At 39.0% G+C, this 12,500-nt stretch overlaps 1 protein-coding gene across 1 annotated transcript in view; it reads right to left on the reverse strand.

Annotated features, from left to right (window-relative positions):
• The window catches only part of LOC119574344 (CD109 antigen-like), a gene marked incomplete at its 3' end in the record, with an annotated part of 112,647 nt that overhangs the window by 60,942 nt on the left and 39,205 nt on the right, over nucleotides 1-12,500 (reverse strand). Inside the window, 1 exon segment of the mRNA XM_037921549.1 lies at nucleotides 5,628-5,808. Coding sequence (XP_037777477.1) covers nucleotides 5,628-5,808 — 181 coding nt within the window.

Below are 12,500 nucleotides of genomic sequence, written 5' to 3' on the forward strand. Positions count from 1 at the left end.
TTCTACTGATTACTGGTTTCACCAAATAATATGTCTGGTGTATTACAGTGTAACTGTTTTAAAGCGGCAGAGATAGTTCCTCCTAGTTAGTTGGAGACTGCGAATTGAGAAGGAGCCTGGGGGATTCCACTCAACTTTTATTTTTCTCCTGACAAACCTCTACACCAATGATTAAATACAGAAATTATATATATATATATATATATATATATATATATATATATATATATATATATATATATATATGGGGGCCGCGGTGGCCGAATGGTTAGAGCGTCGGACTCAAGACTGTTACGACGGCAATCTCAGTTCGAGGGTTCGAGTCACCGGCCGGCGCGTTGTTTCCCTTGGGCAAGGAACTTCACCTCGATTGCCTGCCTAGCCACTGGGTGGCCAAGCCAGCTCAAGTCAGTGCCGGGTAAATAGAGATGGTGACTCGATAAAAACACCGGGCGGAAGGCAATGGCAAACCACCGCTCTAAATTGCTAAGAAAAAATCATGGAAGCCCATGATCGTCAAGACCGCGGTGGCCGAATGGATAGAGCGTCGGACTCAAGACTGTCACGACGGCAATCTGAATTCGAGGGTTCGAGTCACCGACCGCCGCGTTGTTCCCTTGGGCAAGGAACTTCACCTTGATTGCCTACCTAGCCACTGGGTGGCCAAGCCAGCCCAAGTCAAGTGCTGGTCCCAAGCCCGGATAAATAGAGAGAATGATTACCTAAAAGGTAACACCGGCACTCTCCGTGGAAAGGAACTGGGGACCCTACCACGTACTCACTCCAAGAGCATCACAACATGAAAACTACAATTAAGTATCATGCTGTGACCACGGCGGCTCAGACATGAACCTACCGTTAAAAGAAGAAGTAAAGAATATATATATATATATATATATATATATATATATATATATATATATATATATATATATATATATATATATATGACTGCCGCGATGGTCCATTGGTTAGAGCACTGGATTCGGCTCTCATAGTTCGAGAGTTCAATTCCCCGCCGAGGTAGTCGTAAAAATGCCTGCGCTCTGAATGCTGGTTCAAGCCCGATCTCACGACGAGAAAAACGACATATCGTCTTGAGAAGTCAAACGCAGGTGTCATAAGGGAAGTCGCCGCCGTGGCACAAGTGTTAGCACGCCGAAACCGAGATTGATTTGGAATGGCATCCAATCAGGCAAGGGTGGCATTGCCAAATTACCTCTCAATTAATTACCTCTCAATAGTGCCCTAACACTTATGCCACGGCGGCAACTACCCCTACGACACTTGCGTTTGACCTCTCATGCCGATATGTCATATTCTCGCCGTGAGATCGGGCTCGAGCCACTAAACGGAGCGCAGGCATTTTTACACCTGCTGTGTGCTGTGTGTGTGTGTGTGTGTGTGTGTGTGTGTGTGTGTGTGTGTGTGTGTGTGTGTGTGTGTGTGTCTGTGTTTTTGTGTGTGTGTGTGTGTGTGTGTGTGTGTGTGTGTGTGTGTGTGTGTGTGTGTGTGTGTGTGTGTGTGTGTGTGTGTGTGTGTGTGTGTGTTTGTGTGTGTGTACAATAAATACATATATATGTATAAAGCTCGAAAGACAGAGAGAAACAGACGGACAGACAGACAGGTAGATAGATCGACTGACAAACAGTTATAGATAGATAGATATCTGTCTAAAGAACTAGTTTTCTATCTGTCCGCGTGTGTACGTGTGCGTACATATACATACACACATATGAGTTATATAAATGTGGTATCTGTAATAATTTCACTGACATTCGTCTTAGTTATGTTCATTATCTATCAAAGTGCCGAAGGCGGTTGGCAGGCGCCCACTTTTATTGAACAAGGAAAATCAGGTTCTATTTATATCTGAACGATGCTCAGTGAAATAATAAAAAAACGACAGTCGAAAACTCCGAGAAGTTGCAGTGCTTGAGTTGCGAATAATGTGATATATATGGAATAAATAATACATTGTATAATTTTTACAACTCTGATGAAAAAACAGTGCTAGAAAAGAACTATTGCGCAAGCTGAAACACATTACAGTTCTGTGCTGGCTAAAAGCACTTTTTTTTTTGGGGGGGGGGGGGGCACAGGATTGTATACTGATGAGTTTTTACAGGCTGTATGATAACCTGTTCCACGATACATCCTGCAGCATGAAAGATTAGTGTTTGTCAGTTTTGCGGGGTGTTACTAATATCTTTATGCAATGATACTATATATTCATAAATGTATACACATGCATGTTAGAAATCTGCACATGCCCTACGCTATGGAGTTTTTTGTTTTCCGAAGGACACTGGAAATGGGTATAAATGATAATTTCAGGTAATATATGAAACTAAGCCACTGAGGGAAACTTTAGATGAAATAAATATCCGCATGAGAACAGCGACCTTGCATTCACAATTCCATGCGCGGAACACCAGTCGTTATCTCATGACTTGCTGTTGCCTAGAACCCGAAATCTCTTTTCCATATGGACAACTGCATAGAAAAAAAAAATACTGAATGTGTATGTTTACGTGTGTGCGCTTGTGCCATGCACGGTTTTCAAGCACTTAGGTTGCTAACTGGAACACTGGTGTCCATGGTGTCCGCAAGTCTGTTTGAGTGGGAGTAAAGTGCACAAAACCTATTACGAAGCTTTGCGTTGCACGCCATTTGCTTTGTGGTGTGGTGAATCAGCAATTTTAATAAGTTCGCGGCAGAACTGTATATTTTGGAATTAGGTCTTACTAGGTCATTTCTAAAGAAAAATCTTACTTAGGATGATGTAGTTTTAGATGTAATCTTTTGGAACTTTCCTGTACAAAACATATAAATATATTCTCCATGTTCAGTACTCAGGAAATGTATAAAATCATTTCACTCTATCAGTGTGCGTATGTGTGTGGTGTGTGTGTGTGTGTGTCTGCGTGCGTGCGTGTGTGTGCGTGTGTGTACGTGTGTGTGTGTGTGTGCTTGTGTGTGTGTGTGTGTGTGTGTGTGTGAGTGTGTGTGAGTGTGTGTGAGTGTGTGTGTGTGTGTATGCGTGTGTGCGTGTGCGTGCGTGCGTGCGTGCGTGCGTGTACGTGCGTGTGTGCGTGCGTGCGTGCGTGCGTGCGTGTGTGCGTGCGTGTGCGCGTGTGATATACAAGTGTAGATAGACAAAATAAAAATACTGATAGAATCACAGTTATGAGTATATATATGACAGACATCTTTATAGATTACAAGTAACAGCTAGATTGATAGAGAGGCGCGTAGAAAAATAAAAAGATAGAGAACTAGGACAAACAGATATACAGATACAGATATTGATATAGATAAAGTATATAAACCTATATAATATATATAATCTGACGGAAATAAAGCCTCAATAGTTAATCTTCTTTTACAAAGGATTGCTTGACAGGAAGCTATTATCTCTCCTGGACATCCATTAGTTAAAATGGAATGGACGTCATTACCAAAATTAGCTGAGGCTGAAAAGATTCCACTCCTTACGTTGATATGATCAAACAATTATATTTTTTCTTCCTTTTTGCCTTTACCTTAACACAAAAGAAAGAAAGAAAAGAAAAGAAAAGAAAGAAAAACAAAACAAAACAAGGCCAAGACTGACATGTAGGCAAAACACTTCCGTGAATATATACCTTCGCTCTGCTGAAAACTAGGAGCCGGATTATCGGTCTTTGCCACCCCATGACACTCCCAGAAGTCGCCCCGCGAGGCATCTGCTTTGTAGGCTAAGGATACATTCCGCTGTATAGTGTGTGTGTGTGTGTACGGACACACACACACACACCATGAATACATGGATGTAATTATCTGAATATTGCTCCTTCGAAACCGGATTCAGAATATTCTGATATACAATCATGTCGATAATGCTGATGATCCTCTTATCGGCGAATATTCAGCTTTGGATTTTTTTTTTCAAGGTGAAAGATCAATGTATGTGTATTTATGAGTGTGCATGTATTCGGAGACAGGCCTGACTCAGGATTTGTGGCCGTACAGAGAGCGCGTTCGGCCTCCTTCAGCTGCTGACTCCTTGATTCCTGGACCGACTTTCCTTCACAAACAAATCTGAAACTCAGTAAATTTCCCCCGAAACCCTTAACACTTTGGTACAGGTTTGCCCTTTATGCACAAATCATTGAAACCTGTTGAACCATCTTTTCTGTTTGTATCAGTTTGTATGGCTCTTCCTTGATGCAATGTGATACACTCCTTGACATATTACACGTACGCCGCAGATAGGGATTTCTATTTTCATTAATTATGAATAACACCGTATATCGTCAGTTTCTTGATACAAAATTCTTATCTAAAGGTGTATAAAATATTTCTGAGCCTTGCCAGCAGTACATCAAATGCATGTTCACTCTATATGGGTAAAATTAGAAGTAAATCATGACAATCGCTGACACGACATGGTAAGAATGTGTCCGAATCATATGATGTGGTATTGAATTCAGTGGGATGAATATCTTCAAAATCATTCTGTACCTCTATAAACGTCTATGGTATAACGTTACAGGCTCAGACATATCAAAGTAAAGTATGTGTTCTTGATTTGTTGATATAATTCAGGCAAAAAGACAAGTAAATGCCTGAGATCGTCAGAATTATCCAGTTGTCTGAGATTCGGCTCTACGTGAACACGGAACTCACACACGGTAGATACGATAAGAAGCAATACGTCATGCACCTTCCACTTTTCATATGAAGAACAATGTATGTAAAAAGAAAAAAAATGTTTTGACTGAATCTGATATATATATATATCTGAAAGTTTCAACAGCATGGGTAGAGTGGTGTGTAAACAAGATAAGTTGCAGAGTATCTAGGTACTTTTTCCACGTTGTTTGAAGCTTTCACAATGTTTGTTTGTAATTAAAAATCACAAAGGCATATGAAGTAGTTTAATGGTTTTCTGTTAACTTTTTTTATGTGAAGTTAACAAAAAAATTCTTTTCTAAACATTGTATGTCTGTACAAACTTCGATGATATCGTGTTTTATAGCAACCACGAACATCAAACAATGTATCAAAGTATTAGGGATTTCTGGATGATACAAAAAACTATACTCAACATTACAAGAATCGCATTCGAATACATTTACAAGAATCCTTTTCCTACAAAGGAACCGATGATCATTAAGTATTTAAGTAAATACGACCACATTGATGATCATTATATACATGATCATCGGCTGTATCTTTAGGTCATTAGTTACTAAGCAGGGCATTTTAAGTCAGTGGTAACTAATTTCATTTGAAACTGGTATGTAGTCTATTTATGTGATATATACACTAAAACGAGAGAACAACAAGAGAGAGGAGAGAAGAGAGAAGAAGAACGAGAGAGAGAGAGAGAGAGAGAGAGAGAGAGAGAGAGAGAGAGAGAGAGAGAGAGAGAGAGAGAGAGAGAGAGAGAGAGAGAGAGAGAGAGAGAGGAGAGAGAGAGGAGAGAGAGAGGAGAGAGAGAGGAGAGAGAGAGAGAGAGAGAGAGAGAGAGAGAGAGAGAGAGAGAGAGAGAGAGAGAGAGAGAGAGAGAGAGAGAGAGAATAAAGCTACACATCATGAAAGAGTGAGAGAAAAAAAATTGTTTATCCACCCGCACTTACCTTCATGAGGATCTCGCTGAGCTCCCCCGGCTTGAGCAACGCCTTCCCGGCCGCCACCTGCTCCCCCGCATGGGCGAGGCCGACGCGGATCGCCAACGGCTGCGACGTGTGGATGGCCTGCACCACCACGCGGTACACGGAGCCCGGGATCACGGTGCGCCCCGCCGCCACCAGCCACGTGCTGCGAGAGGGAGGAGGTCGTGAGTGGCGAGTGGCGAGTGGAGAGGAAAGGGATTGCTTTTAGTGAGGGAATATGCACACACATATACATATGCGTGTGTTTTTGTGAATACATGCATGCATATATTCATATTAGTACACACGCACACACACACATGATAGTATAATGACAACTGATGATGATGATGATGATGATGATGATGATGATGATGATGATGATGATGATGATGATGATGATGATGATGATGATGATGATGATGATGATGATGATGATGATGATGATGATGATGTTGATGATGATGATGAAAATAATGCAGATGATGATAAAAGTGATAAGAGCAATACCAGTGATAAAGATGATAGCAATAATGGTAATGGTAATGAAAATGAATACAGGACCTGTCTCTTTCTCTCTCTGAAATCAACAACAGTAATAATGATAATGATAACAATAATGATAATAATAATATTAATAATAGTAATATAATAATAATTATTTTGATAATCATAATGAAAATGATGATGATAATGATAACGAACGCAATAATAATGATAATAATAATAATAATAATAATAATAATAATAATAATAATAATAACAATGATAATAATGCGTGTGTGCATGGATGCACCCATGCACTCGCATGCGGCGATTGGTGTGTGCACCTGCACTGATTTCTAATAATGATAATGATAGTAATAATAATAATAATGATCATGATAATGATAATAATGATAATAACAATACTAGTACTAATAATGACAATAATGATAATAATAATAATAATAATAATAATAATAATAATAATAATAATAATAATAATAATAATTATAATAACTGATAATAAAAAATGATAATGATGATCATAATACTAGTGATAAAACAATGATAATAATGATAGTAATAATGGTAATGATAATAAAAACAAAGGCAGGGCCTGTTTCTTTCTCTCAGAAATTAGACATCGTGGTATCTGAATACATAATGACGAAAAGGTTATTTCTGAGTTCGTTTAAAACACGAAAATGGCGCACGGTCCAATAAAACAAAATTTCCTAATTCTTAAACACACCCGTTACCTGGACCGCCTGTTTCTGGTTTGTGCGCAGACGTGACAAATCAGCTGATCATTACGTAGCAATATGTAAAAGGAATCTCCATCTCCTGAAGCCTGAGTTTGATTACGAAGTATTCATATGAAAATTGGCCCCTTTTTACAGAACAATAATGATGGAAAAAAGGCAACTTCCACAAAGCGAAAGAAAATGCTCTGGACTCGCTGCTTCAGCTGATATTTGGCAGAAGCCGTTTTATCTCCATATATTTCCGTGGATTCGTTTTCGCGATTATAATTTGAACAGCAAAAGAAAGGGAATACTGCATACACAACCGCATATACACATCTGTTTTTATCAAACTACCTATATATGTATATTGCATATATGTGCTGCCTCCTGCCTTTAGTAGACCGCGTCCCCGCACACACATCTATATCTATATATCGAAGTAAATATGAACGCCTGCAAGTGTGTGCATGAGTGTAATAAAGGTAAAGGGTAACTTATTCATTCACTCTCAAGCTGTCGGAAGATAGCTTGAAAAGAAAGAAAAAATCCATTGTTTCTGATAGACGAGACTGAACTGTGTTTAAATGAGCATCCCATCGAGTCAGCATAGACATTTACATGAATCCTAGGAATGTGACCCCCGCCTTTTAGGACTACTTTCCTCGTATTAAAATTTGGGGACATGTTGCTTGTAACTTATTGCCCACCCGATGTACCGTACATCAACTCGAAAACATTGTTTTCTCTTTTCTGTCTATAAGATTTTGAGAAGATTTTGTCAGATACTGTCTCCATTGACTAAACCTTACTGATCGACTTTAATTAACAATTAATACTTTTTTTCTGATTATCGGGTCAGCAATGTGCGAGTGCGCTTCAAGTAGCAATCGCTGGCAACCAGATGTGGTGCATCATCACCAGATTGAACGAGTGTTGTAATCCCACCTGATTGAGTGAATGACTTTAGCAATGCCATACCTTGCCTCACGCCCTTCCGCTCTGTTTTGCAACCCCATTGCAGGCGCGGCCGGGCACAAGCTGGGCAGCCCTGAATCTGGATCTTCCTTGTCAGTATTACGAATACCTCTTGGGTAACCGCCAACTAAGCATATGGAATTATTCAAGCGAGTCGACGTCAGCTTTTATTCAAAGAAAGGACATCTAAGAAATATGTACACTAAGTCCTAATATATACCACAAAATATACAGACAAATATTCAAATCTTTGCTTTCATCCTCCATTCTATTTATCATACTGCTGATTTCTGCTATTATCCTAACGATGCTAATGAAACAGTTTCAGTGAACCATGTAATGTGGCATAACTTTCACCAGCGCACCTTCTCGTTAATGTCTCAGACCAGTGTTATCATCTTTTCCAGATCTCTGTGTCATTTGAGCGCTGGCATCCCGTCGGCGTGCTCGGACAGCTGCCCTAATTGCTGAACGGAGCGAAAGTCGACATCCAGCGGCTGCCTTAGGCTAACTGACCATTCGGAAGTGATCTCGATATTCGCTTCGACCGCGCTAGAAAATGGCAACGCTGGAGAAAACGACGTTAAGCTGTTCCAAACAAAAACCAGGTTCCATATGGGTCGGCGCCTCGATGACTTCATAGCAGTGGCACTGCCATATGTAGTTCACTCGGCTTTAAGTGCCACTTCCCTCTATTTATGAGTTGTAGATTTCAGGAATGCCACATCTACACGCATATGTATATCTACCTTTCCTGATGAGATGTCCTCTAGGTACGACCCTCTACCGCCTAGAGTGGCAGAGGTTCAAGTCATTGTTAGGAAGGGTAGTTATACAGCTAAGTCTATGCGCTATTGCAATATATATATATATATATATATATATATATATATATATATATATATATATATATATACATACATACATTCATACATACATATATATGTGTGTGTACATATATCTATGTATACATACATTTATATATATACACATATATAAAACTGTATGTAATAAAGCCTCGCATTTGGTGTGTTTTCATTTGGCGACCCTTACCACATTATGTCGAAAATCGAATCTAATGCAGCCTCCTGTCTCCACTCCTTGCCAAATACTGAAGCCTCACAGAAATCAAAGTGCCATGTACCTCTCCTGTTCCAGTTTGTGCTAATAGATGTTCATTTGTAAACAGGTACGGGTAGAGACAAAAGTAAATATGAAAGTGAAAAGAAAAAACAGAAGTATTGCCAGGAAAGGAAGTATACGAGGTACATAATGCAAGACAAATCAAAGGGGATTGAAAACTGTGCTTGGGAATGAATTGTTGGGGACAATGCATTGGGATCAAATAAAGGATTAAGATCAAACCAAGCTTTCCTTTTCTTTTCTTGATTTAACACAAACAAATTGTTAATTTAGCTCCAAAAAATTCGATTTTTTCCTTTAATTTTAATTGCTCGCATTTGGCGAGTATTTGTCAGTACCAATTACTCTCCACACACACACACAAAAAAAAATATATATACACATACGTATATATATATATATATATATATATATATATATAATATATTTGAATATATATATAATATATATATATTATATATATATATATATAAATATATATAAGAATATATATATAGAATATATATATATATATATATATATATATATATATATATATATATATATATATATATATATATATATATATATATATATGCATGTATGTATGTATATAGTAAATAACAGATCTGTATTTTAGGTACTAGTAAATATTTGTTACATTAATGGTAAATGTTATTTTCAGTTTTCTTCCATATGATTACTCTGGTTCAGGAGGCTTCACTGAACGTTCCTGTCAAAAACAGTAGTAAGACGCGTAGATTCAAACGAATCCTTCAAATAATATAATTCCATGAGCGACCCGCTTCAGGCGAGAGGCGATTCTCGAAGCCGGCGCAAGTCAGCGTCAGCGTTGCGTTGACGGCTTTAAACTTCAACCGAGGTAAACACTTGGGAAACGCTTGGGATTCATACAGACTTGGGACGACACATGTGTTTGGAGCAGAAAGAATGAGATCACAAGTTTTATGGGGATGCGATGATATTTATAGTCAGTTGTTTAAGTGGCGACGGCATCCGTTTCGTGAAGATTTGCTGTAGTTGGCGCTTGGGTTGCAAAAAGGAAAATTGCACGCATTTGAATGCCCCCGTTTTGTTCCCTTTGTGATATTCGAAAAAAACCCCTACAAGTACGACCTCCACATCATCACATCCACAGATAATGCTAATGTCTCGTCTTAATAGCTTCTTTGTGCAGCTAAGTGTCGGCGCACACAGGCGGTCCTGTCCCCTGCATGAGTACCCAAGCCGTCAGGATGGTAAGCCAGTTCGCTGCTAAACTTTCTCTAGAGCTCAGACGAAAAACAGCAAGATGAAAAGTTTAATCGTCTTAGCTATCTGATAAGCCTTGTTTGGCTAGAGGAGCGGTGTAGCGCGTTCGCCGTTTTGCGCTTCTGAAATTGTGACATAATTTCACCACTGAACGTAGTAAAAGAAGAATCCACCTTTTGATAAGTAAGTTACCCTCTCCAAAGTTCTCTATGTAACTAACTTTTATTCCAATTGCGGATGTGTAGAGGTTAATCACAGACACATACACATGCATAAATACATATGTATATGTATGCATGTATGTATGTATGTCTATATATTGGTATGTATGTATGTATGTATGTATGTATGTATGTATGTATGTATGTATGCATGTTTGTACGTATGTATAATCTCTTTAGAACTGATTAAAAAGAGGCCTAGACGGAACGATAGACACCTTGCAGTTAGTAATGTGCATATTTTCTCCCCGTTATGTATGCAGGCAATAGCTCATGTCCAAAGCCGTAGCCGCTTGGCTTGGCCCGACTGCATTATCCTCAGTTATGATTCCGCAGCGCGCCTGTATTTCCTTACCGGTGATCAACGGAAACTTCTTTCTCCTCCCCTTTTGCACAATGACCGCGTCACTTCGGGGCACACGGACGCGCGGCCGATTTGGCCTCGCTGCCTGTCTTGCTGTCTTGAAAAAAGTGGTTGATAACACACTGCAACAAAGTATTCCAGGGACGCAAACAAGGGGCGTCAGAACTTAGATGTTATTATGATGAATATAATGGCATCATACAGTATTGCAACATTAAAGGCTGTAATTATTGCGCATTTTTTTCAGCTCAATTTACTAAGACGCTGGTATGAACTAAAACCTGATTAAACATACCTTTACTCGATATCGCTGGTGAACAGATCGTAAATTATTAATATATATGTATGTATATATGCATATCATCATCAATAACGGTATGCTCATGTTTGAGCAGCCGTGGACCTCTCTACCATCCTTCGCCACTCAACTCGATCTTGCGCTTTTCTTTCCACTTGTACCATCGACAGCCCGCAAATATCTTTGATGTTGTTGCTCAGTCTTGTCTTCGGTTTGCCTCTTCCTCTGTTTCCTATCACCATCCCTGTCAGCAAGTTTTTCTCAATACGTTTACTTCTCATCACATGACCAATAACTTTAGTTTCCTTTTGTTCAAGATGTCCAACAGCCGGTCTTTACAATTTATTTTTCTCAGCATTTCATCATTCGTTTTCTTTTCTGTCCAGTTAATACGTAGTATTCGTCTGTAACACCACATTTCAAAACTATTGACCTTTTTCTTGTCTATCTTCTTCAGCACCCAACACTCGGAACCATATGACGCAATTGGGAAAACTAATGAGTTCAATAACCTCAGCTTTGTCCGTAAGGTAATGCTTCGGTCTTTCCAGATGTTATTGAGAGCAACTGTGGTGTTTTTGGCAATGGTAATTCTTCTTTTTATCTCCGGTGAATCACCATATGTATTAGTTAAAACAGCTCCAAGATAAGTGAACTCTTTCACATTTTCCACAATCATTCCATTGATTGTAACATGCTCATCATCGTTCATTGCCGGTTATCTTCGAATCTTCATGATCTTAGTTTTCTTGGCACTAAGAAACAAACCAGCCTTTTCGCTTGCTTCTCTTCTCGCTTGTATATATATATATATATATATATATATATATATATATATATATATATATATATATATATATATATATATATATAACACACACACACACACACACACACACACACACACACACACACACACACACACACACACACACACACACACACACACACACACACACACACATATATGAGGCGGGAGGAGGAAAACCTGCCATCCGCATAGAATATATGTGAATATTCTATCAGAGAATCACATGCACGCACGCGCAACACACGCATATATATGCACACACATCTGTGTGCTTGATGCACACACACATATACATTTCATGAATAGATAAACACACACACACACACACACACACACACCTCACACACACACACACACCTCACGCACACACACACACCACACTCACACACGCACACATGCTCACACACCACACACACACACACACACACACCACACACACACACACACACACACACACAACACACACACACACAACACAAACATACACACACAACACGTATACTATCAATATATATATATATATATATTATTATATATATATATATTATAATTATGCATTAATA

This window comes from Penaeus monodon, chromosome 6 (genome assembly GCF_015228065.2).
Source record: "Penaeus monodon isolate SGIC_2016 chromosome 6, NSTDA_Pmon_1, whole genome shotgun sequence".
In the NCBI taxonomy this organism is placed as follows: Eukaryota; Metazoa; Arthropoda; class Malacostraca; order Decapoda; family Penaeidae; genus Penaeus; species Penaeus monodon.